General features: G+C 48.0%; 1 protein-coding gene across 4 annotated transcripts in view; it reads right to left on the reverse strand.

The window, feature by feature from the left end:
* Nucleotides 1-27,260, reverse strand: part of ADAMTS17 (ADAM metallopeptidase with thrombospondin type 1 motif 17) — a 343,034-nt gene that overhangs the window by 262,387 nt on the left and 53,387 nt on the right. For all 4 annotated transcript variants that reach the window (XM_060617804.3, XM_060617802.3, XM_060617803.3 and 1 more), the window contains exons 4-6: nucleotides 17,205-17,377; nucleotides 6,759-6,842; nucleotides 5,883-6,040 (exon numbers count right to left, since the gene is read on the reverse strand). In XM_060617804.3, coding sequence (XP_060473787.1) covers nucleotides 5,883-6,040; nucleotides 6,759-6,842; nucleotides 17,205-17,377 — 415 coding nt within the window. The remainder of the gene's footprint in view (nucleotides 1-5,882; nucleotides 6,041-6,758; nucleotides 6,843-17,204; nucleotides 17,378-27,260) is intronic.

Raw genomic sequence — 27,260 nt, forward strand, 5'->3', positions numbered from 1 at the left:
GCCTCTCAGCGCTGTGTGGGATCCCCTGGAAACAGATAAAAGTCTGTGCGTTCCTGACTCTGGCTTTGCTTCAGGCTCACCTGAAGCTTGTCAAAGACTCCACTTGCCTACTTAGACCCACAGATTCCACTTGGAGTCCTGATGTACAAAACCAGATGTGCCAGACAGCTGGCAAGCTTGGGGGAGAGGCTGGGGCAGCTCGGAAGGTGTGGCCCGTAGAACTGGCCAGGGAGACATCGAGGAGGAGCGGAGACCAATCCTGTCAGCAGCGCCCGTGGGTTCTGCTTACTACAAGTTTCTAATTTTTTCCTAGCAAGCCCTTCTATTTTTATCATCAATTGTAAAACAATCTTAATAAAGGGAAAAAGGAAGTTTTCACAAACCCCACATTTTTCATAACCTTACCCCAAAACCAAGGGAACTTTCATGGAAATGGAGAGAGGATAACCACAAGAGCCATAAAAGGAAGCCTTGAGGTTTCTTGTTTGTCTGTTTTTGTTTGTTTTTGTCAAAGATGACCTTTGAGTGTTTTTGTATTCTTTGGGTAAATGCCCAGTAGTGAGAATACAAAAACACTAATTCAAAGAGATACACGCACCCCTATGTTTACAGCAGCATTATGTACAATAACCAAGCTATGGAAGCAGCCCAAGTGTCCATCGGTTGATGAATAGATACAGAAGATGTGGTCTATACATAAAATGGATTATTATTTGGCCACAAAAAGAATGAAATCTTGCCATTTGCAACGACATGGATGGAGCTAGAGAGTATAATGCTAAGTGAAATAAGCCAGTCAGAGAAAGATACATTCCATATGATTTCACTCACATGTGGATTTTAAGAAACAAAACAAACAAGCATAGGAAAAAAGAGAAACAAACCAAGAAACAGACTCTCAGGTATAGAGAACAAACTGATGGTTACCAGAGTTGGGGGGTCGGGGGTGGGGGGTGGGGGGGGGAATAGGTGATGGGGATTAAAGAGTACACTTGTTGTGATGAGCACAGGGTGATGTATGGAAGTGTTGAATCATTATACTGTGCATCTAAAACTAATATAACAATGCATGTTAACTAACTGGAATTAAAATAAAAACTTAAAAAAAAAAAGATGACCTTTTAAAAGACTAAGTAATAGGCAGTAGAAGGTGCAAGAAGTAGCAGCAGAGAGAAAAACAAACAAGTAAAATTAGGGACACATATATGCTCGCTGCTCTGGTATGGATCTGACCCCAACTCAACATTCTTGATCTGACACCCCTTCCATTTAAATAACCAAGCTGGCCCAATGCCTTGTTCCAGGGTTTCCCAGCATGAGCAACTGAAGCCTGGGCAAAAGGAGAAATCACACATGACCACAAGTCTCACAGTCAAGAACTAAACAGAACCGAGAAGATGGTGCCCACTTCACGGGCGCCATCTTGGGGATAGCCAGCGCTGTTGGCTGACAGGAGCATTGTGTATTCTCTCATCCCATGACTTCCCTGAAGGGAAACAGGTGATCTCAAATGATGGACCCTGCAACATCATCCATTGCGTCACCTGAGGAAGTGGGAGGAAATGCAGTTGCTCACAGAGGACAGAGGCAAGCTCAATTAGAACGCTGGCTTAAGAGGGGCACGGGGGTGGCTCAGTCGGTTAAGTGTCCGACTTCGGCTTGGCTCAGGTCATGATCTCACAGTGTGTGAGTTTGAGCCCCATGTCAGGCCCTGTGCTGACAGCTCGGAGCCTGGAGCCTGCTTCCAATTCTCTGTCTCCCTCTCTCTCTGCCCCTCCCCTGCTCACACACTCTCTCTCTCTCTCATCCTCAAAGTAATAAACATTAAAAAAAAAAAAAAAAGAATTCTGGCTTAAAAGAGTCAGCCAAAATTTGACTCTTCTTTCTTCTTCCTGCCAAGGTTGTTTCTCAGAAGAGAAAACACAAGCCATGTTGCCGCAGGGGCAGCTTCATCTTCAGGTGCTCCCACCGCAAATTCATGCCAAACCCACTTTCAGGGGCTGTAGGATTCAAGTGAGGTCCCAACGCAACTCTACAGTCTCTAGTCCATTCCCTTTCCGCCGCTTGTTCCTCAGGAGAAGGAAGGCTGTGTGGACCTCTGTGACCTGGTGTGCTTCGTGCCTGTGTGCTCACAAGCTTCCCGTCCTGCAACATGGTTTTTTCTGTTCTGCTATCACCATCTTGAAAGTCTTTGTCATGTGGGGTCCCGCATTTTCCTTCTGCACTGGGCCCCACAATTTATGTAGCTAATCCTGTGCATAACCGATTGCCTTGGCATACAGTTGGGGCTTAATAAATAGTGGCTCCTTTATTATTGGCAGACATACATTTCCAGACCACTTTCAATGTGCCCAGCAAGCTTCCCGGTGGCCTGGTCTCCCCAGTGTTTGGAAACCCCAGGAAAATGTAACGTGATGCTCCACAGATACTCACTGAGCCCTCACCATGAGCAAAGCCGGCAAGAGACCCTCTTGGTCAAAGTCTGAAGAGAAGACGATTCCCGGGGAGTGGGATGGAGTTACATGGAGGGGAAGGTTCAGGGATGGCAGGAGGTGTACCTGTGGTTGAGCTCCAAGCTGGCCCTGCATGTTTGCTCCAGGTGCTTCCCAGGAGCACAGAGCTGGGTTTGGGGGGAAATCCTATTTTCATGGCTTCCTGAGGGAGATGCACGGCCAAAGGTAAAGCTGTGCCAGGTGCTGAAGCCTCCTGGACCCCAGTCCTCTGTGTGGGTCCCACATGGTCCCAGACTCAGTTCACTCAGAGGTGTTTTCTAGCCCCAGACATGACCGCAGCTGCCAGAAAGCCAGCTTCTGTGGCTTCTAGCTCAGCAGCTTTTGCTGGACATGATGTCATGCTCACATCTCTGCGGCTGGCCATCTGTAGGGCTGGTGGATGTCCAGGAGAATGCACTCTCGGGCTCAGCCACAGCACATAAGGGGGGGGGGGGGGCAGAGAAGAAACCCTTGCATAAGCCAGTCTCAGTCCCAGGACTGGGGGACACTGGCCCCCAAACACCGCCTGGCCTGTGCAAGCTGTGATTAGACCCTCAGCTCAGATTACTCCGGGAGGAAGGGGCTGTTTCTCAAGAGCAGCTGCTGCTTCGCACCCAATTTCCACGTGAAAACATCAGCCCGTTATTATCCCAACCTAGGAACTGCAGCTCTCGGCCTCTAATTATTAAACAATGCCTCGCAGCCAACTCGGCTCCCAGCCCCGACTCTGGCGCTGCCTCCCCTGTCCTTCTGGGAGGCCTTGCATTTAACAGCTGCGAGGACCCAGAGAGCGGGTTGGGCACTGGCCGATTTGGTCCGGCAGCTCCACAGAAGCAGGTGAGAGGAAGCACCTCGACTGCTCAGGTAGTTCATCAGATGTCAGCATGAAACCGGGAAAGAGAATCCCAGCCCCAAGCTGGCCTCAGGGAACCGAGACGTAGGATGCCTTTTCATTGATGCTGCCTGCAGCAGAAGGAACCTTGCTTTTCGGGGCCACCAGACATCCCCCCCCTCCCCAGCACCCATACTCAGAACCACCCCATGCATTCAGGACCACCACCCCCGGCCCCCCCCCCCAGGTGCTTAACCAGAAAAAAAATTGTAAACTGTTTTATTGTGATTACACAGAACATAAAATTTACTCTCTTAAAACGTTTTTCAAGTGTACAGTTCAGTGATGTTGAATGCATTTATAATGCTGTGCAACTAATCTCCAGAACTCTTTTCGTCTTGCAAAACTGAAACTATATCCATTAAACACTAGCTTCCTATACCTTCTTCTCTCCAGCTCTACACTCTGTGTCTAGGAATTTAACTGTTCTAGGTGTCTCATGTAAATAGAATCATACAACATTGGTCTTTTTATGACTGGTGTATTTCACTTAGCGTAATGTCCTCCAGGTTCATCCATGCTGTCGCATGTGACAAGACATAACTTCCTTCATAAGGCTGAACAATGTTCCGTTGCATGGATGGACCACATTTTGTTTATCTACTCATCCATCGAAGGAAACCTGGGCAGCTTCCACTTTTTAGCTATTATGAGTCATGCTGCTAGGAACATAGGTACACAAATAGCTCTTTGAAACCCTCCTTTCAATGCTTTTGGGTATATACTCAGAAGCAGGATTGCTGGATCATACGGTAATTCTGTATTTAGTATTTTGAGGAGCCTCCATACTGTTTTCCACAGCACCCACACCATTTTACAGCCCCACCAGGAGTGCTCAAGGAAGGGTTCCCATGTCTCCGCATCCTTGCCAACACTTGTTATTGTGTTTGTTTTTGGTAGCAGCCATCCTGATGGGTGTGAGATGTAGAAAACCAACGTGTTTATACCAAATATTTCCAATACAGTAAATAGGCTTGTTGGAAGCAGGAAAAAGAAAAGAAAGCCAGAAATCCTAACTGGCAGCCTTCTCAGGCTGAGGGTGCATTCACGTCTGCAGATGGCATTTTGTGCAAGAGCTCATCCAGAAGCTTTGTCAACACCGATTTCAGTGACATTTATTATTGCCTCTAGACAAAAAAGGGGAGGGGAGCAGTGGCTACTCTTCCCAAACCAAGACCACTTGCCTGTGCTTTCTTGACCCAGCCAAGCAATGAAACTTCAGGGAAGAAACTACATGGGGAAAGTTCTCACGAACATCAGAACCTGTACATTTTATATAGTTTTGATACAAACCACTTTCAAAGTAGTGACCTTGGAAGTTTAGCATTCCAAGGGTGAGGTTTGGAATGATGCATCTACAAGGCAAAAATGCCAGACTGCAGGCAACCACTGGAAGTTAGGAAGAAGGAAAGATCCTTGCCTAGAGCTTCCGAGAGAGCACAGCCCTGCCCACGCCTTGATCTTGGACTTCTGGCCCCCAAAACGGTGAAAGACTAAATTTCTGTTGTTTTGACACACCCAGTTGGTGGTAATTTGTTACTGCAGCCCTGGCAGACTAAGATAACGTTGCTGCCGCCTATGTGGAAACAAGGCTGTCCCTGGTTTCTGTTGTCCACTGCTGGCCCCTGGTTTCCCTCTCAGTCTGGAAAAGTCCACCTCTGTAGTCTAGAAAGAAGCTCAGCTCCCTACTTCAAGTAGAACCGCCATGTGAATTCCCCAGGCATCTCTGCCCACTGCTGTTGTCCTGAGAGGGTCCCGTGGATGGGGTTGCGCACAGCACACGTGTGCCGACGTGGACCTCCTCCTACAGGAACTCGGGGTATCCACGGCCCCCATAATAGTGTGTTTAAGCCAGTTTGGAGGCAGCCTCAAACACAAGTTAACTCTTTCCCAGTGAACCTTATATTTGGTGCAGGGGAGAGGTAGTAGATGAATTGCTTGGGACTCCTGGATAACCAGGATTTCAGTACTTTTATACTAATAATAGCAATAGCAGAAATTATGGCTAACATTTATCATGCCCTTACTCTGGGCCAGGCACTGTGAAAAACCCTTTCCAGGGATGCCTGGGTGGCTCAGTTGGTTCAGTGTCCAACTTCAGCTGATGTCATGATCTTGTGGTTCATGAATTCAAGCCCCACATCAGGCTTTGCACTGATATTACAGAGCCTGCTTTGAATTTTCTGTCTCCCTCTCTCTCTCTCTCTCTGCTCTCCCCCACTAGCGTTTTCTCTCTTTCTCTTTCTCTCTCAATTAAATAAACATTAAAAAAAAAAGAAAAGAAAAGCATTTTCCCACGTTCACTAAATCCTCATAACTCAGAGGTAGGTACTATCATTCATCCCCATTTTACTGATGAGGAAACTGAGGCTCAGAGAGGCGGCCCCAGGTCTGATTTCCAAGCCTGAATTCCTAGCTAATAGCCCTCTATTCCCCTCCAAAGAGGGAAATGTCTTTTTCCCATCACATTTCCAGCTACAGACCAAATCCAGCTGTACCTGGTCACAAACACAGCAGCATCCACAGGGGGCGTATCGTCCTTCCCTCCTGGAACCTGATTGTTGCCGAGGTATCTGGCTCCTCCATATTCCTCATTCTGCCAGTGACAGAAGCTCTCCAGGGACCGCTCACCATGGTGCCCGATGGACAATTTGGCCTAAAGTAAATCAGGGGTGGGGGAGGGCAGTTAAAGAAGCAAACACCCAGGGAAGCCTGAGTTTATGTTCAGAATATAGTGTGGAGACAGCTGCTTGTTGGGATGTCATTCGATGATGTGCTTCCCCCAGATACAAACCTAATGCTGGTAGGAAGATGGAAGATGCAGAGACCCAGAGAGAGGCCACCAGGGCCTTATTTGTAAGTTCAAATGAAGACCATGTTATTATTCTCTCTTTTTTTTTTTTTTTTGGCAAACTGAACAGTGTACCCAACCAAGCATTAGTCTCCCATTATCAAATTCATTGCCTGCCTCTGCAAGGCGACGTTATCACGTGGGAATGCACTCAACTGAAAGACCAGAAAACAACTCTACAGTGAATCCAAATTTGGAAGCTCCAGAGGGCTTCCAAAGACCTCCCCATCCAGATTGCACACGTGAGATGTGCTAGGGGTATAGGGAGGATGTGCACAGGTCCACTGCTTAGGGCTCCCTCGAGATTCCAAGCAGATTATATGCACACCAAGCTTCGAGTCATAGTGCCTGCCCTCCCTGCTCTGGACATCCCCAGGCCCTGGCCCAGGGCATGCTGTTGCCATCTGCAAAGCCAGGGACCACAGAGGAGACTGACAACCTCCTGAGCTCTCAACAGCAAGCAGGAAACTTCAAGACCGGTTGCACCATCTGCACACTCTAAAGGGCACCCCTGGGGACTTACAGGCCGTTGTCGTAGCAGGACAAGCTTGGTAACTTGGATGTTCACTTTACTTCCAAGGCTCTGGTGCTGAAACATATTGTACACCTGTCAAGAGAGAAAAAAGAAATGTGGTGTAAATATAAAAATTAACAAAAATACAGCAGTATCCTGGATGGGATCCTGGGACAGAGAAAAGATGTTAGATAAAAACTAATGACGTCTGAATAAACTATGGACTTCAGTTAATCATAATCAGTCAGAATGCCAAAAAACCACAAATAATCCAAGGGGCACATGATGTGAACAGACATTTTTTCAAAGAAGACATATGGATGGCCAACAGACACATGAAAAGATGCTCAATCAGGGGAAATCAAAACCACAATGACATATGACTTTACACCTGTCAGAATGATGAGTATCAAAAAGACAAGAAATAACAAGTGTTGATGAGGATGTGGAGGGAAAGGCACACTGTTGATTGGAAATCAGTTGTTAAAAAGATATAGGACAGCAGATTCTGAAAGGAGGAATGGATATTAGATGATTCTGATAGAAAACTCAAAACTCCCATTCTTGGCTTTTATGCAGGAGGTTGAAAGGGACCTTCATGTGGGGGAGGGGGGAGATCAATGCCTGTAGCCATCTGCCATGTGCCAGCCTGTGTCATCTCTAACCCTCATCACAACCCATCAAGTTTTTTCTCTTTGACATTATCTCCACCACCCTCAGCTCACCAAGATAACACCACCTGCTCAATACCCCCAGTCAGTCAACAATGACCCCAATTCATATCCAGGCTTGTCCAGCCAATAAGACCATATTCCTTCTTTATTCCCTAAAGTCCTCATTCCAACCACGGCACGTCATGGAGATAGAGGCACAGCAATAAAAGAGGATTTGTCCCTCAATTTTGCACCTCTTGTTGGTAGAACCTAATTATAAGGACCTCAATATCAAAAAAAAAAAATCAAAGGAAAGCATTTCAAGGGGAAGAGAGATAAGAAATCTCAAACAAGGCGGAGGAATCAAAGTTGACCTGGATGGGAAAAGCCCACTGAATGTGAAGATCCGTGGGTCCCTTTCCTGTAACATGGACAAAGAAGGAGGTAGGGGGTGCCCCAGGGGTAGATCATGTAGGTGTTTAAGATATAGAGAGAACAGGGAGGACAGCCTTTTGAAAAAGTGCACTTTGCCACTGCCCACCTCCTTCTCTGGCAACCAGCCATCGCTTCCTCTGTATCTAGGAGTTCAGTCTTCTTAGATCCCACCTATAAGCGAGATCATACAGTTTTTCTTTTTCTCTTATTTCACATGGTTTTGAATATTCTACTTTGTTTTCTTTCTGATAGACACAATCTAGGAGGCAGAATTTTGCAGCAGGGACATTAGAACTTTCTCCAGCTGGTACTGTGTTCCTTGGTACATCGGTGGCAACATAAAGCAAGCACCAGAGCAGACAGGGCAGTCACCGTTAATTCAGGCCACATGAAGCTGGACACAGAGTCTGGCATACAAACGTCAGAAGCCAGGCACGCACGATGTTTGAGCATCTGTGTGACAAAGGAATTAGCTGTCTCATTGCTTAGAGCTTACTCTTTGAAAACTATTATTAAAGCAAAATAAAATCTTTGTGTAATTTAATATTCTTTCCCACAAGGAAAAACAGAACACGTTTAGTTGTTCTGTTCTTAATCCCCACCCCCCATTTTTTCCCCTCAAGAACAAAATAGCAGTTTTTTTTCTTTTTTTTTTTTTTTTTCACACTGGACCATCTGTAGGCCAATTCTGAAGTCATGTCTTAATTACCTATCCCCAAACCTGGGTGAAGAAGGGGAAAACACATAACTTTTTCCTTGTTTTGATATTTTGAGAACCACCCAATGGCTGCAATTCAAATTTTTCCAGAAATATTCAGCAGTAGGATTGGGCCCAAACTGGAAAACCTCAATTCAAAACATGAAAAAAAAAAAAAATAGGAAGAATGAAACCCTGAAGTTCTGAGGGAGAAAATGCAAGTTGCACAGGGCTTCAAGGTGCAATCTACTCATCACCTAAAATGTCAACCCCAGCCAAAGATGTTAAAAGATATTGTTTAAAGAAGGTTTAAAGGAATGACACAGTAAAGCACTTCTCAACAGTACTGAGACACAGCACATAAAGGAGGCATAAAGAATCTGCATGAAATAGTGCAAATTTCAGGACAGCAAAACCATAGGAACAATCTGCCTCTCCAGAACATTCCGTCTCCTCCTTGCTGGGCTGATGACAGTTCTGTGCATCCTGTACAACCATGAGCCCCAAAGTCTCAGTCGCTTCCCATGGGGTAAAAAGGATGTGAGACAGAGGGGAAGAAAAACCTTCATACTTCAGGGTCTAGGAGGAAGGGGTAAGAGATGGGAACTGCTTCATGCACAGAGTTTCAATTTTGCAAGATGACAAAGTTCTAGAGATTTGGTTGCACAGTGTGAATATACTTAACAATACTGAACTGTATACTTAAAAATGGCTAAGGTGGGGGGCACCTGGGTGGCTCAGTCAGCTGAGCATCCCATTTCAGGCTCAGGTCATGATCTCCTGGTTCATGGGCTGGAGCCTCACATCCCGCTCTGTGCTGACAGCTCAGAGCCTGAAGCCTGCTTCCGATTCTGTGTCTCCCACTCTCTGTACCTCCCCCAGTCTCTCTCTCTCTCTCTTTCAACTAAACTTTAAAAAAAATTTTTTTAAGTGGCTAAGATGGTAAATTTAGTATGTATTTTACCACAATTGGAATTTAATTAATTTTTTTGGAAGAAGCTTCATGCCCTAGCGACATTCTCTAGCAAGACCGAAGGCAGGCATTTCCCCTTGACGTGTGCCTAGGGTACTCACATCCAGGAAAGCACATCTGGGAGCCTGACCACAGCTAGAGCACCTCGTCACCTGGTGGGCACCGTACCATGTTCCCACAGAGCTCAGCGGAGCACAGGATCTCCGGGGAGACCCAGAGCCAAGCCAGGAGAGCCAGACGAAAATCTGATGGCAGCCACAAACACAAAGCAGCAGGCCCCAAAGACATGTAACGAAGTCTCCTCGTCTTTTTTTCCCCATGGAAATTCAAGCTCAGGAGAAGTCCTGGAGGCGGCAGCCATACGATGTTTAGGGAGACACCTGGTTGGGCAAAGGAACAGCACCGCGAATCGTCTGGAAATTCTGTCTCCGGCGTCCAGCTCTGGCTGCGTCCTGGCAAGTGTTCAGAGCCCTGACTGAATTTGTCACATTTCCTTGGCAGCCTGGGGGCCAAGCCGGGTAGACCCACTGCCAGCACCACAATGCAGCTCTCCTGCCTGGGCGACTTGGGGACACAGGCAGGGAGGGGCAGACAGGGCCAGAGAAGAAGCAGGTGATGGGGACACACGGAGAGGAGCTGTTCAAGGGCCAATGCAGGGGTTTCATAAGAGCACCACCTACCTGTGCTACCTGGAGCCTCCCCAAGGACAGACAGGGACCGCGGATGACACCCTCCAATCACATTGGGTGCCCATTCAGACCCCCATGTAGTAAAGAACTCTTTCTCTAGCACAGTGCCTCTGAGTGGGGTCCCTGAAGCAGTAGCACCTGGGCATTTGTTGGAAATGCATTCTGAAGCCCACCCCAGAGCCACTGAGCCAGAGACCCTGGGGGTGGGCCCGGCCACCCGCAGTTTACAATCCCCCCAGGATCCTTCCAGTCAATCCTTCCCAGGGATGACTGCTGGCGTGTGAGGACCGGGGAGTGCTCTAACACTGTGACAGTTTCTCTGGGCACCAGAGAGAGGCTTCCTGTCTGTTTCACATGGTAATGGGGTGAAATTGATGTCATTTTTCCTCCAAACAGAGCTTGCCTGGAACACCGCAGGTTTTCATCTCACTCCATGGTTGTTAAGGAAGCTAAAAACAACCAAAGCTCTGTCGAGGGGCCCCATTTTCCAATCTGGCTGCCCAAACCCAGGGTTTCTGCTGTCAGTGCCACCTGCTTCCGCCGGCAATTTGTTCTTGAAAATATTCCTGCTCCTGTGTCATTACCATCCCCAACCGCGGGAAACCCGAGATACATACATAAGAAGGCACTTCAGCACATTTGAAAAACTGACAAAAGCCAGGTCCAGAGGACCACTCTGCAGCCTGCTGCTGGCGGAAAGACCCAGCCTGGCAGAGGCGTCTCCCTCCGCGTGCACCCGTGCACATGAGCGGTTTGCTGGGGACACAGAGCCTGGGGCAGGACTCCAGTTCCTGGGATACGAGTCAGGCCGAGGGTTTTTTTTTTTTTTTTTTTTTTTTTTTTTTAATGTTTGTTTATTTTGAGAGAGCAGGAATGAGCGGGGGGTGGGGGGGGGGGGGTAGAGAGAGGGAGAGAGAGAATCCCAGGCAGGCTCTGCACTGTCAGCACACGGAACCCAATGCAGGGCTCGATCTCACAAACCGCAACACCATGACCTGAGCAGAAATCAAGAGTCAGAGGCTTAAGCGACTGAGCCACCCAGGCGCCCCCAGAGGGGTTTTTAAAAAACACAAATCAGCACATGCCACTCTTCTGCTTAAACCCCTACAAGTAGCTTCCGGTCGTGCCTGCAGCGAAGTCCACTCTCCATGCCCTGGTGTACCAGACTGTGAGGTCGGCCAGCTGCCACGGCCTCTCACTGTGTCCCCTCCCCCATCACCCACCAGAAACCTCCTCTTTCTGTGCCTCCCAAATGCCAGACTGACTTCCACTGGCTGGCTCCTCAGTGCCTCCTCCCTTCTAGGGGGAACATCACTCACTTCTCACAGAGGTGTCCTGACCGCCTCACTCGCTTGCTATCGCTTGGATCTTCATATCGCAGTTTATAAAATTCGCACACGAATTTTACCGATTGTCATGTTGAGCGCTGTCTGTTGGTCCCTCCAACAGGGACCTGCATGAGGTCCATAGGAGTGGGACCTGTCATGGTCCCTATTCTAGCCCCAGACCCTAGAAGAGTGACTAGCACACATGAAGTAGCCAGTAAACAGAGCTGAATTAGTGAGTGAACTTTCTAAATTGCAGTCAATACATATGACATAAAAGTTACCATCTTAACCACTATTAAATAGTGTTCAGTAGTGTTAAATGCATTCACTTTATTGTGCTATGATCACCACCATGCATCCAAGAACTCATTCATCTTGCAAAACTAAACCCTTGTCCCCATTAAACACGAACTCTCCATGCCTCCTCCCCCAGCCCCTGGCAGCCCCCGGCAGCCCCCATTCGACTTTCTATCTCTATGAATTTGACCTACTCCGAGGACCTCATATAAGTGGAAGCATATAGTATTTGGGTATTTGTGACTGGCTTATTTCACTTAATAGAATATCTTCAAGATTCATCCACATTGTAGCCTGTGTCTGAGTTTCTTTCCTTTTTAAGGCTAATATTCCATAGCACATATAAACCACACTTTATCCATTTATCCATCCATGGACACTTGGGCTACTTCCTCCTTTTGGCTGCTCTGAACAATTCTGCTGTGAACATGGACATACAAATATCTGCCTATGGCCCTAATTTCCCTTCTTTTGGGTATATACTCAGAAGCAGAACTGCTAGATGACATGATAATTCTATTTTTACCTTTTTTTTTTTTTCTGGAAGAACCACTGGTCTTTTTCCCATAAGCACTGCCTCAATCTACCGTGACACCAACACACACGAAGGTTCCATTTCTCCACATCCACTCGGCTTGCTATTACGCAGATTTTGAAATAATAGCATCTCGATCAAAACGATAGAAAGGCAGCGAGAGATACAGGCTTCCAGTTATGGGAATGAACAAGTCACGGGAATGAAAGGTACACCATAGGGAATATAGCCATTGGTATTGCAATAGTGTTGCGTGGTCACAGATGGTAACTACACCAGTAGTGAGCACAGCATAACTCACCCAGTTGTCAAATCACCATGTTGTACACCTGGAACTAATGACACATTGTGTGTCGACTCTACTCGAAATAAACGGGTAAATAAATAAAAATATCCTAAAGGTAATGAAGTGGTATCTCATTGTGGTTTTGATGTGCATTTCCCTAATGATCAGCGACACTGAACATCTTTTCTGGCTCTTATAGGCCACTTCCAGATCTTCTGTGGAGAGATGTCCATTCAAGTCCTTTGGCTGATTTTTCAATCAGGTTGTTTATTTTGTTGCTGACTTTCAGAAGTTCTCTATATTCTGGATATTGTCAAATATGTATTTGCAAGTATTTTCTCTCATTCTAGGAGTTGCCTTTTTACTCTGTGGATAGTGTCCTTTGATGCACAAAAGTTTTTAAATTTGGTGAAGTCGGCTCTACCTATTTCTTCGTTTGTTGCCTGTGTCTTTGGTGTCATGGCCAACAAGTCATTGCCAAATCCAAGGTCATGATGTTTTTCCCTACGCTTTCTTCTAAGGGTTTTATAGTTTAGCTCTTATATGTTCAGGTCTTTAATCCATTGCAAGTTCATTTTTTGTATATTATATTAGGTAAAGATCCACACATGCCTGTCACCTTGAACAGGTGCCCCTATACTTGATAGCCTTTTTTGTCCCTCATCTCCTGCATTGACTTTTTTGTGTTTAGTTGATTTTTTTAACAGTGAAATTGTTTTAATTCATGTCTCATTTTCTCTTCTTATATTCTGTATATTCTGTAGCTATTTTCTTTGTGTTTACTGTAGGGATTATGCTTAACATCCTAAAGTTATAATACTCTAAATTGATTTTATACCAGCTTAAATTCAGTAGCATAACAAATCTCCACAGCAAAATGGTTTTTAAAAAGCAAATAAATATTAAATTATAACTCAAGATAAGGACCAAGTACAAAAGCAGCCAGCTATGATAAAGAAAACAAGTTGGCCTTGGACACTTAAACTGTCCAACCAACTCTTGATTTTAGCCCAAGTCATGATCTTGAGGTTCATGGGATCGAGCCCTGCATCAGGCTCTGCCCTGAGAGCATGGAGCCTGCCTGGGATTCTCTCTCTCTCCCTCTCTCTGACCCACTCACACACTCTGTCGAAAGGAAAGGAAAGGAAAGGAAAGGAAAGGAAAGGAAAGGAAAGGAAAGGAAAGGAAAGGAAGGAAGAAAGGAAGAAAGAAAAGAAAGGAAGGAAGGAAGGAAGGAAAGCAAGCTTAAAAAAAAAAAAGAAAGAAAACAGTTGGCCTTTTCAGAGGGATCTATAAGAAGAGCCCCTCTGAGGGGATATTTACCCAGAGGCTTTAAAGATAGAGAAGCTAGCTTGATAAGGAGTGGGGAGAAGAGCATTCCTGACAAAGAGAGCCCAAAGAGGGTGAGGGAAGAGCCTGGGGCAGCTGAGAAACAGTGGCCCACATGACAGTTTGGTGTTGAGGTGGAGAAGTGAATAAAGTCCAGGAGAATCAGGCAGGTCTCCACTGTACAGCCTGGGAGGGCCATGCAAAACAGGGGCATTCTGCATCAACTGCACGGGAAGCCACAGAAGGGCTTAGGGCTGCTTAGTGACAAAGTCCTAACTCTGTTGGATGAACCTCTTGCTGGCCATTCTGGGACAAGGATTCAAGAGAGAAGAAAATGAAAGTGAGGAGCCCAGCAAGGTGGCTCCTGCAGTCGTCAAGGCTAAAGGTAACGATGGGCAGACCAGGGAGGAGAGGGAGAGAAACAACAGGCCGCAGACATGCTTGTCACCTTGAACAGGTGAGACAGGGGTCCCTCAGCCCTGGTGTTGCGTGCTCGCCCCGCTACATACTCGCTCACTGGCCGTGCACCCTGACTGTGTCACTCCCCCCGCAAGGCTCCACTTCCTTCTCTGTAAGATGGGCAAACAATGAAATCCACCAGGTCAGATGATGAGGAGAAAAAACCCAGCCACTCATCATGGACATCCACTCCTTTCCCTCCTCTCAAACACGTGCCATCAGGCCACTGACGGACACCGATCTAATTCACACGTCACAACCATGAGACGCTATGAAAACTGGGAGCCGACACGTAACACCATATTCCCCCAGCTTTGAACGTGTTTTCATACCCCAAGTCCCCACAAGTGCCCAGAAGCCTGCCTAGATTTAGCCTCAAGGGTCAGAGTGGCAAGCGTGGACTGGCAGGTCTCTACCCAGAGACCCAAGTGAGACCCAATGATGCTATTTCCCTCAGCCTGGAGAGAAACGTGTTGCAAGGAAGGTGGCAGCCACTCCAGCAGACTCCCCCGAATCCACAGAAGCTAGGCACACAGAGCCATTTCCATCCTGCAGCCCCACAGTAAACACTCTGGCGGGAGAGAGATGGGCTGGTTGGCCTCACCTTCCCGCTCACGGCACCTGAAGGCTTGGCTAATGACAGGGTTCCTCATCCCGACCACAATCCTTTCCCATCCTCCTGGCTTAAAGATCATCTTACTTCCTAACAGAAATCCCTTGGCTACAACAGCCACAGGAAGAACAGAATTCTTTGGAATTCTTTCAAAACTAGGGTTTTGAGGGACTGAAGGATGGTAGTGGTGGAGGGGGGTCTCGTTCCAAACAAGGGGCAGCGTCTGAATGCAACCCGCCGTTAAACTTGCTGAAGAGCTAACCACCGCTAGAGCGACGGAAACCAGCGTTCGGTGCTGAGAGTCTGTGTGACTGGGTCGGGAGACTCCGTCTTCATTTGCTCTCTGGTCTCGCCACCCCAGCCAAGAGCCCCCACGGGAGGTGACTGGAGGGCTCAGTATTAGCATACACATGCCATATGCCTCTCACCACAGCGGCACTGCTCTTATTAGGCAGGCCTCATCAGAAAACATCTAAATCCCAATTTAATGTGGCTGGTCCCAGATTTGCCCTCAGCGATGGGATCTGGAGCCTCCAACATCTTAGTACAAGCAGTGGAAGAGAAGCCAAGGCCGTGGAATTAAAGCCAAGCAAGAGGACCACTCAGTCTCTGTCCTTCAGCCTTACAGCTTTGGGGGGCGGGGGGGGGGGGTGGGGGGCAACACTGCCACGTATCTCTCCCTCCCTGCCTGTGATAAAAAAACAGCTGCCGCTGTGCTGACGATAAAATTATGAAAGCAAATATCAAAGTAGAAGCTTTGCCTCATTACTACTTTAGTTGCCATAATGAGTGTTTACTCTTGGCACTCGTACTCTGGACAATTAAAAACAATAAACGAGATGAAATTAACTACAGATGAAAGGGTCTGGTGTGGAGCCAGCCCCACCAGCCGTCCTCCCGGGTTTCCTCAGGGCAGGACAAAGCACAGCAGCCCATCATTAAGCAGCCACCAGGAGGACTTGGGTTTGTGCAAATGAAGAACTCAGGCATATTTCTCAGAAACCCAGGCCAGCACCTCCCTCCTCCCTGCCTGACCCCCGCCTCCACCCTCACTCCTGCCCCCTAGCTCCCTCTCCCCTACACGTTCTCCAACTCCAATGCCCCCCTCCCCCAGGCGGGGCACAGCTGCTGGGGCCGTTCCTCCCTTCCCCCTTCAGCGGCCCCACTGCTCAGGATGTCTACCAGCTCTCCCCAACTGTTCCCCTAAGGCTCCCCTATTCCCTGTTGCAGCCACATCATACCACACACCACCCCCCCCCGCCCACAAATGCAGCCCCTGCCGCACCTGCTGCGAGACCTGTCACCCCTACCCTGATCTTGCAAACCCTCACTCTCGCTCAGCTCAAAGGTTAGCTCTTTCCCAAAGTGCCCATCATGCAGGATGATCGCTCAGCAGCCCTCCACCTGGGCCCCGGTGGCCCCTTGCAGATAATTCTACTGTGAGATGGTGTTTTATCTGTCTGCCGATACCACCACCTCCCAAGGGAAGGACCAGGTCTGTTGTGGACCTGTATCTCCAACACCTAACGTAGTGCCAGTGGTCTTCAGAGATGCTTGTTAGGAGAGCGGATGGATAGGTAGAATTGGGATGCATGCAAAAGTCTTTCTGTGTCTCCGCTGTGAGGAGTGCAGCCCCTCCCCTGCCCAGCCATCATGTGAAGATTTCCCTCTATCCTCATTCATTGAGTCAGATGTAGACACAGGCTTCCAAGCTCCTTCCCTGGTACACTCAAACAGATAACCTCCCCCCGCGCTTTCCCCCAGCCCTCACAGCACACGGCAAGAACCGATTCACATTAAAATTTGATCCTGATTCTTTCTACTAGACCACTGACTCCTTAAAACGGGCACTGACTCACTCAACTTCAAATCCAGGGGGTCTAGCACTCAACAAAGGTTTTGGCAAACCTCTGATAAGAGTGGCAGGCAGGGCACAACCACGGGGCAGACCCAGGCGCCAAAACAACGCACGAGGGCAGGGGCGATGGGTGGGCCCTCTCCCTTGGGAAGCCCTTCAGTTCCCTGCTCAGGGGTCACAGGGCTGTGTGTGTCTCCAGCCCTCAGCCCAGCTTCTTCCTTAGCTGGGGAAAAGACAATGACAGAGCATTCATCCAGGAGGAAACAGAGCCCCCCTGGGTCAGAACACTGACTGGAGACTCACCATGTTCATGACCGTGAGGATGAACCTCTGGGCGGCCTCTGCCCCGTGGTACTGCACCATGTCGGCATCGGCCACCACCAGGGTCTCCACCGTGTGCTCGCTGGTGAGCTGGATGGCGTTCCTCCGCTCCCGCCAGTCCTGGGACGGCCTGCCCCTCCTTGGCTTCTTCTTTTCTAGAAGACAACGGAGACATTCATGCAGTCCTTGGCACTTTGATTTCCAAAGCCATAAGGGAAGCCGGCCTTCTGTTGAGCCTCCCACAGAGAATGGTCAGTCTCCAGTGGCCAGGAGATGGACCTCCACCGTCATGGGGTGGGGGGTGGGGGACCTGAGCTCACTTGATACAGGTGGAGCCGATGGGCAGAAGACGGCTCACACCTGTCCACATCACAGCCGAGGAGGCAAAAGGGACTGAAAATCAGGGAAGAGAAAATGTGTCCCATCAGAGGAAGGCAGACAGCAGGACACAGTTGGCGGAGGAAAAGGCAGCCTAGGCCCAGTGGGGAGAGATCAGAAAGCACCTCAGGTTAACGGCATAGAAAGGGTTCTACCCACTGCTGACGGCTGGGACCCAGGGAGGTGGCATTCTGGCTGCTGTTCTGAGAGTCGTGAGTAAAGAGCCATAAACATTAGCAATCACAAAGCATTATTTCAAAGGAAAACAAAATATAATCAGAAAAAAATATTGCATGCCACACACATCCCAGCCAAAATGCAAGTAAGTGTGTCCTTTCCTCAACACAGGGAAAGGTTAATCTTCTGTTGACTCTCGGATTTTTTTTTAGATTATTTATTTTTGAGAGAGAGAGAGAGAGAGAGAGAGAGAGTGTGTGTGTGTGTGTGTGTGTGTGTGTGTGTGTATATGTGTGTGTGTGTCTATGTGTGCACAGAAGAGGGCAGAGAGAGAGGGAGAGAGAATCCCCAGCAGGCTCTGTGCTGTCTTGACATGGGGCTAGATCTCATGAACCATGAGATCATGACCTGAGATGAAATCAAGAGTTGGACGCTTCACTGACTGAGCCACCCAGGCGACCCCTCTTCTGACTCTTTAGATAAACTGATGCCCTGTAAGGTCTCACTTTGATAAGCAGGTGTTGTTATTAATTAGAGCCCATATCACAGTGCCTAGGCATTCAAGCTGCCATGCGAGGGCAACCTAGACTTTGTTGGTGAAAACCCCTCTGACCGACACCAAAGTGTGGTATGAATAGTGTGTACTTTCAGGATCCAAATGTAAATAGAAAGGCAGTGCTTAAATTTGTTAGCTATCATTCCCATTTTCAGCACTAAACCATACAGAAGTCAGCCCTGCTACAACTTTCATGCAGCGAACCCAGCCCCATATGCACAAACTGGCTTCATAAAGTGACCTGATCATTCCAGGGCCCCAAATGCACACTACTAAATAGCCTGAGATATGGGTCATAATGAACAAACAAGAATACTCTGTATGATATAATTTACAATCGTGAAAACTGAAAAGCAATCTAAACATCCAACCACAGAGAGAGCCAGCAATGGGAACACAATATGTAGCTGTGAAAGGCATGTTTGTGAAGGTGATTTAGTGATGTAGAGAAAAGCAGGAATAAATCTGCATATACAGTTCGGTCCCAATTCTGCAAAGATTCAGCACACAAGTATCTTCAGGTGAAGGAGGAGGAGGAAATAAATTTAAAAATAAAAAATAGATAAACAGATGGACAGATAGACAACCAACCAACCTGGGTAGAACATAACTAAAACGTGAATGATAGGGAACATATGATCTTCGTTTTTCTTTTCCATTTGTAGTTTTCAAATGTATATAATAAACTAGAATTACTCTATTCACTTAAAATGTTGAGTTTGAGAAAAATACAGAGGTCACTTTTAAACTCTCAACAATACAGAAGGCATGGGGGAACAAAGTTAGCCACAGAAATACAAGATGAAAAACATGAACGCCTTGGCCCCACAGGATGGGTCTCTCCTCGCCCAGAGCCAGGCACACCTCCATCGAGACTTCTGGGCCTCAGCAGTGGAGCGAGGGAAGGAAGAGTCCATTTCAAGTCAACAGGCAAGGTCCCAGATGGCACTGCCTCGCATGCAGTCAGAATGAAAGAGGCCACTTGTTAAAAATCTCTTTGTAAAATCGTACCCACATATCTATAAAATCAATACCCATATACCTATCTTCACCAACCAGATCATCTCTGAACGCAAGCAAGACGGACCACACATGATCTCCAAATTCTGGGCTCAGGGTGCTTGTTTGCTGGGTGCTCACGGCCTGGATCAGACCGATCTGTCCAACTTGGAAATTTGCAACAAACCCCCTTGCTCCCATTTCAACACTGTGGAAGTGACGGGCTACCAAGCAAGAGCTCTGTTGTCACGAGCACACCCACGTGCTCCCAGGCAACCGGCCAGGAGCCACATGGTGCTCTGTCTCATGGTGCTAACTCCCCTCTTGATAACTCCCCTCTTGGAGTCACCAACTCCTGTTCTCACCTGCAGATTCTTCCCCAAGTGGGCTGCTCAGTACTTCTCTTTGCAAAGTGTCCTATATTTTCAGGTTCTCACGTGAGAAGAGCTAGTTTCAGCGTGGCCCTGAGGGCACATTGGCAATATCTCTCTGGAAGATGGCGAGCTCAAACACGTAAGAGCTGAACAGTCTCGAAGAAGAGTAGCCCATCACTCCCAGACCAGAACGGTAGGGTTGCTCCCAGACATTCAACAGATCAAAATGCTGCACTGGAGCATCAGTCTTTCAAGCACAAAGTAGGACTCCTAAGACCTGCCCCTCCCTCCCTGATGGGCCACAGAGAGCTAATAAATAGGCTGTCACAACGGGCATGATGCTGGGGGTTGGCATATGCCCAGAATACTAAGTAACAGGTACAACACAATGGTCAGGTGCTCTGTGGTTGTTAAAGGATTTTCACTAAGACAGTCTCATTTCTTCCATTCATTGCCCACCCCACCCCCCAGCCCCTGGCATAGGACTTGGTGTGAAATATTCATTGAATGAATGCACACGTGAGTAAATGAATGAATGAATGCATGGATGAATGAATGAGTGGAATCCCTGTTTCCCACATAACAAAGCTGAAGCCAAGTACTGGGCAGTGGTGAATTCGGCCCTAGAACCCAAAGCTTCCCCCCTCGGCTCTGACTCTCTCCAGCTGCCCTATGTGTGCCAACATGGTCCTCATTGCCATCTGAACTTAAAACATAACAGTAGGAGGGTCGAAGAAAGCTTAGCAGGAAAGGATTCTGTGTTGAGCATGATGAAACTGACTTTGCTGCTGCATGCTGCACACACAGCGTGCACGGCGACTCTGAGCAGCCTTCAGTGATAGTGCTCCTTCCCCCTGGATGGTCTCTAGCTTGTTCCAGGCCCTGCAGCAGCTATAGCATAATTATCCCTCCGGGCTGCCTGCACTCCCCTCACCGAGCGTTGCTAATTTGGTCTGTCAGGCCAGAACCATGCCAGGCTGGCTGGGGACTCAGAGACACACCCCAGTGCTCTGTCCTGTCCCCGCATTCAAGGGCAGAGGCCTGACGCCTTGATCCAAACCCCTGCAGCTAGATAGGTTGCAGGAATTCAGAATTTTTCAGATTTTGCAAGGCCATGCGGTGCGTGTGCCACATACTGAATAGTTTCCCTGAGGTCTAGGGCAGCGAGCGGTTATCAAAGGCACTATTAATTCTGCAGAGAAACGAGAAAAAGGGGGTCAGAAGAGATGCTCCATAGGCTCCTATCAGGGCAGGGCAGGCCTTCCACAAAATGAGTGTCGAAAATCCTGGATTTGGGAGTTGCAGATAAGAGACCAAGGACCTGTATTCCCTCTCCATGCCCGTGTCCTTCCTGGGGGGTAGTGGCGGAGGGGAACAGCAGGGTGAACGGAAGCTTGCCTCCTCCCTTCTCCTCCCTCTCGTCAGCCACTCTACCAGTAGCTCCGCGATGGTTATTCCTTCCCTATAGCGAGAACAGAACCGTAATACATTTTTACCTTTAATGCCACAAACTGCATACATATGCCCTAACAGACACGCTTCATCAACACCAATATTCACGAGTTGTAAGCATCATGAAAAGGAAGAAGAACAATACCAATTTCAGAATAACAAGGGTGCTGGATCCAGATCTCATGGGAGAGGTCAAAGTTCAAGCTGGGCAGGTGTGCAGCCATCTGCGGGGCCTTCCATGCTGGGCTCGGTAATACGCCGTCTCCAGCCACTGTGGGAACGGCCCTCACCCCTCTGATGAGGACAGACCACAGCCTGTGGGGCCCCTGGCCCTCTCGGGCTGCTACAGATACCAGTGATCATTCTAAGTTCACCCTGTGGTCTTGTTTGCCAGCACACTGCTTGAGCTGGTGCTGACTGGGTAGATTTTCAATCTCTGGCTTCATATTATTTTTCTTACATTTATTTTCCCTTTGCCCCAATTATCCATTAAAAAAGAAAATTCTATGTACTTATGGAAGATACTCCAAGTCTTTTTTGTTTTAATTTTTTTTAATGTTTATTTATTTTTGAGAGAGAGAGAGAGAGAGCGAGCCTGAGTGGGGGAGGGGCAGAGAGAGAGGGAGACAGAATCCGAAGGAGGCTCCAGGCTCTGAGCTGTCAGCACAGAGTCCGGATGTGGGGCTTGAACCCACAAACCATGAGCCGAAGTCAGATGCTTAACCGACTGAGCCACCCAGGCACCACCCCCACCCCCAGACCAAGTCTTTTCTAGAACAAGAGGAGGAAGAGAAAAAGACAAAACAAAGGGCATTCTATGTGTGGGAATTTTAGAATATTCACATCACTATTTATCATAAGAATTTGGGGTTACTGAAAATGTTGAGCAAATACATAAATTGTCATTTTAGTTATGAGTTTTGCTCTTGGCAAGCTAAAAAAAAAATCTCAGTTGTAAATTAACAAACTCCGCATGAATTAAATATTTCTTTAGTTTAAAAATAGAGTATTTAGGTATTTCCCAAGGAAAAACAACACATGGATCACAAAATATTCTGTGTGAGAGTTTAACAGCCAGAAGCCATCCCTGAATTGCTCCGTGATTCTACCAATTTCATTTCCAGGGAAGACCTCAGGTCACCTTTGTGCCAAGGGAGAGGCAAACCAGCTTGTGCCAGCAGGAGAAGCAAGTTAGAGAGAAAACAGACATGGCAGAGGAAATGGGGGCAGGTGCCCAAGGCCACTGGGCCCTTCGAGACCAAGGACAGACAGCGCTTCAGGCCGAGAAGTCCGAGACTGGTGTCAGTGCTAGGAATTGGTCCAACATGCTTACAGAGTTACAGGAAAGATTCAGACTTAACCTTGTTGTCATGCAAGCCAGAAACATCAACTTTTCCCACACATAGCACTCAATGTCCAGATACAAGAATGTCTGCACCTGGGCACACGGGCACAGCGGAAGACTCCAGAAACAGACATTCACCTAGCTGCGCTGACCACGGGTTTTCTCCAGCTCTCTTGAGCACAGGGTAAAGGCAATCCCATCAGAAGCCCTGGGTGCCATTGTGACATGTTGCAAAGTATTTACCTGTGGTCAGAGGAAGGCTACCCACCCCTCATTCTCATCTTGAGACACAGATGATGGGTGATTTGCACCCAAACCGCTGAGACCTTTCTAAGCCCTGGGGCAAGGAATCCCTTCCAGTGCTGGCAGGGGGATCCACACTGGCAGGACGGGGGCAGTGTAGGCCCCACTGCCCAGAGTGAGCACAGAGGGCAGGGAGGTCTGCGCCCTGAGGGCCACAGAGTTGATGACAAGAATTCAAAGGAGGACTGTGGTCTGGGGCAGACCAGAGAGCATGCTCAGCTTAACCAAGAGCCAGTGGGTGGGATGCTGGGCAAGTTGCAGACTCTCTCCAAGCCTGATGTGACCATCTTTCCAATCAGAATAACCACACCCACAGCCCCGGTGTGCAGTGATTAAGTGAAATGTGTATCAAACGCTTACTACCTTCCCTGGAATGTTATGAGTCCTCAATAAATGGCACCTGTATTATGATGAGGAGCATGTTGACAGTGGCAGTGGGCAGTTGCCTTGTGGTTAAAGATGTGGTTTTAAAGACAAAACACATGAATTCCAATCCTGGCTCCCCGATTGTTTTGTCTGACCTAGGATAAATCTCTCACCCTCTTTTAGTCTCTGATGACTCATCAATGAAGCAGGGAGAATCACAGCTCCTTCCCCAAGGGGTGCTGTGGGGCTGAAAGGAGATCCCAGATGTAAGCCCTTAGCAGAGCGCCTGGCTCATAGTAAGTGCTCAGTAAAGCTTAGCTTGACTGCTGTTGTTCAAGGAGACAGAGGAGCCTGCGGAGGCTGCAGCTAGGGTATCCCCCCAGGCGGGTTGCCTGAGTCTTCCTCTCAAAGCTGGTGAGGAGGAAATGAGGGAGCCACGGGAAGTTCAGCAGAGGGAGCACACAGTCCATGCTGCAGTTAGGAGGAGGGGGCAGGCCCGGGCTCACCATCGCAGGAACACAACTGTCCACAGAGAAACCTTCTGAGACAGTAAGGCAGTCCTCCCAAGCCACAATTTGGGTGTGAATTTTGATTTTTAAGATAAGGTTCCCCCCAGGGAATCACTTTGGTGAGAACCTTCTTGTTTTCACACCTGGTTCCTCTGGGAACAAACAGCCCTAGGCTATCCGAGGGCACCCTTCAGAGAATCGCTCCTAGAGAGCAATTATTCCATCTGAAGGTTTTCTGGAGGAAATGCACCAGCCAAGTGTGAGCACTGGGGACAGATAAGATCACACTTGCCTTGCCAGCATGTAAGGAACACAGTCTCTGTGTTGGGTCTCCGTGTGCTCCCCTAGCCTGCAGCTAAGGTCCCGACCACAGCCTCCAGGAGCCAGGCTATCACTCCCCATGAGGAACTGATATGTGTGGGACAGTGGGATGTGCGTCCACTGCAAGGGGCATTTGGGGTCTTCTGGCGGAGCCAGCACCCCATGAGGTGACATCCCCTGGAGCGGGACAGTGACATACCTGGATATCCCAGCTCGGTGCAAAACACACCCTTGCACAGTCTTTGAGGGCTGACAGGTGAGTTTCCTCCCTCTGAGTGGCATGAAAAATAGGCCAAGGGTGGAATTTATAAAAACGGCCACTCCCTCAACTTCCACTGAAATAGGATCCAGCTCTGGCTGATGGAACACTGTGTGGGGGAAATGAGGACAGAGAGCGAGAGAGACTCTACGCACCCTCACGATTTACCGCTGAGCATAAAAGATTTAAAGTGACGTACCCCCAAAATAGACTGAAATTAAATTAGAGACATTAATAACCAAAAAAAAAAAAATCCAAATATGCTAACAAGGTCACTATGGCAGCTCTGGTGATAAAAATCACTGTGGTGGAGGTGGGGGTGGGGGCGCCTGGGTGGCTCAGTGGGTTGAGCGGCCAACTCCTGGTTTCATCTCAGGTCACAATCTCAGTTTGTGAGTTCGAGCCCCACATCAGGCTCTGAGCTGACAGCACGGAGCCTGCTTGGGATTCTCTCTCTTTCTCTCTCTCTGCCCTCCTGCAAACTTGCTGTAAACTACCAAAAAAACAAAACAAAGCAAAACAAAAAAACCATCACTGTGGGATGTTAGCCCAAGGCACGCAGAGCACCAGGCACTGCCACCCACACTGCTGGTTTCCTCTCCTCGCAGCCGGAGTCACAGACAAACAAGCCCAGGCACAAAGACGTTTGTTAAATACCTAGCTCTGGGCCTCGAACCCACTTCATGGGGATTCCAGGGTCAATGGTCCAGTCCGTCCATTCTGCCTCAGAATTTGGTTCTGAGTGTTCTGAAATGAGGGAAAACTTTTTTTTTTTTTTTTTGTAAAGGTAAACATGCGTGCTTGTGAGTTTTCTCGCTCTCCTCTGACAGGTGGAAAAATACCATTCCTCAGGGAAAAGCAGTATTGACCTAACACCAACCTCTAAAATAAAGATACAATAAGACTTCACATGGGGTCCTCTTGGTGATGTACAAGGCAGTGTTGTTGTTGTTGTTTTTTAACATTCATTTTTGAGAGAAAGAGCCCAAGCAGGAGTGGGGCAGAGAGAGAGAGGGAGACACAGAATCTAAAGCAGGCTCCAGGCTCTGAGCTGTCAGCACAGAGCCCACGACCTGAGTCGAAGTCAGACGCTGAACCGACTGAGTCACCCAGGCACCCCACAAGGCAGTGTTTTCAGTAATGTTTTATGGCAAATGTGATCATGAATTCTGTTCACTTCTATTGGCTAGGAACCTTCTGCAACACCAAAGAGCCTAAAATTAAACACGCATCAAAAAGAATTCCAGAAAAATCCTACCCTGTGTCCCAAGTCAGCAGCCTTAGATGGTCTTTCTGTCCAAGGAGGGCTGGGCAGCCAGCATAACATGGGGAGGGCAAGAGTGGGGCAGAATCAGAAAAGGAGGACAGCAAGTGGCCTGGGTTAGAAAGGATGTGTGAGGTCAAAGATGGTGACAGTAGCTTCTGGAATAAGAGAGGTGCTGTTTGGCAGGTAAGACCCACTCATTTGCCTGATGGCACAAGCCCCAAGAGAGGTCTCCCTGGCAACCCATCTAAGGCACCAAGAGTGTGTGGCTCCCCCCCTCCATGTAGGCTGCCTGGGCTACCATGCAGGACATGTGAACAGATTGTTTTTAATTTTTTATTTTCTGGACTGCCACATCAAAAGCTCATTCAAATCTAGAGAACACACCTAACTGTGGGAATAGCAGAGCCTCCCAGACCAGATCAAGAAGGACAGTGAGGCTCTGGGGTCCACGAAGAGTGCCTGAGAGCACCCCACCCCGCCGTGGCCTGTTGCTGGTGGGAGATCCGGTCAGCCAATCTTAAGGGTCGATGCTTGCCTACTGGGGTCGACTGTGAATTCACGAGCCCAAGCGTCACCCTCTGGACCCACCACAGTGCCTACGTGGCACTGTCTGGTGCACAGTAGGAATTCCAGAATTATACTTAGCTGAATGAATTTTGTTAAACTCGTTAACTTCCTAATTAATATCAAGATTAATTTTTAGAAACTTAACATAAATGTTCCAGAATTATATTCTCAAAAGTGGCTTCCTCCACCTAAGAAGGAGGTGGCCAACCTGGTCCTGAGAGGCCCACAGCTCTGACATCTGATAGAGCTGGTTGGAATCTGCCCATGGACTTGCAGGGTGACCATGGGCCAGTTCCCTCATCAATAAACCAAGGTGATAATTACTCCTCTCTCTTAGGGTGGATGTGGGTAGTAACTAAGAGATGCGTGCTCAGCCTCCAACATGGGATCAGATATAGAATACCACATCCAAGTCATGCCGCTAGTCTGATTTCTGTCTTTAGCATTGCATTACTATTATTGTGGTAGTTAACCGCATATTAGGGTCTAAACACTAATTTCTAAGCTTTGCCTGATCCTGGAAACAAACAGGAAACTTGGATGCTCATATGTGCTCTATGGGGTCTAGCTGCTCATATTCTCCATCTACCAGCACCTCTAGTCTAGACACTCATCAATCAGCTTGTTGCCTTTGATATTTCTTCCTGGGTCCAGGGGGCATGAACAAATTTCTTCAAGGCTATCCTCAACCATGCAACAATAAATTAAAATAATACAGAAACAACAGCTTCAAGAAGAGTGAGGGAGTGGCCTGTAACTCCTGCTCAACATCCCAATGTAACCTTCCAACATTCCAGAGGGGGGAATATTTTAATCATCCCAAACGTGATAGAACATAAAACATGACTGTACGTGAAGTTGTCTACTTAAACCATGAAACATTCATAACATTTCACATTGGATAGAAGAATGAAAACCAAATGCTTTTCATTAGAGCTTGGAAAACAGTACAAATCCGTCTCCTTGCAGGGAGACACCTAGTGCTGCCGCAAGCGGGCTTTCTGCACACAGACCCTCACCAATGCCACCACTGCTACAGCATGAGAAACAGTAAGATGTGTTGTTTCAACTGTATATCCAATAGCCCCACTTTCCAAAAATAAGCAACCATGAGGTGTAATGAAAAAAGTTTCAAACAGAGAGGGAGGCAAACCATAAGAGACTC

Source organism: Panthera onca, chromosome B3, assembly GCF_046562875.1.
Source record: "Panthera onca isolate mPanOnc1 chromosome B3, mPanOnc1 haplotype 2, whole genome shotgun sequence".
NCBI lineage: Eukaryota > Metazoa > Chordata > Mammalia > Carnivora > Felidae > Panthera > Panthera onca.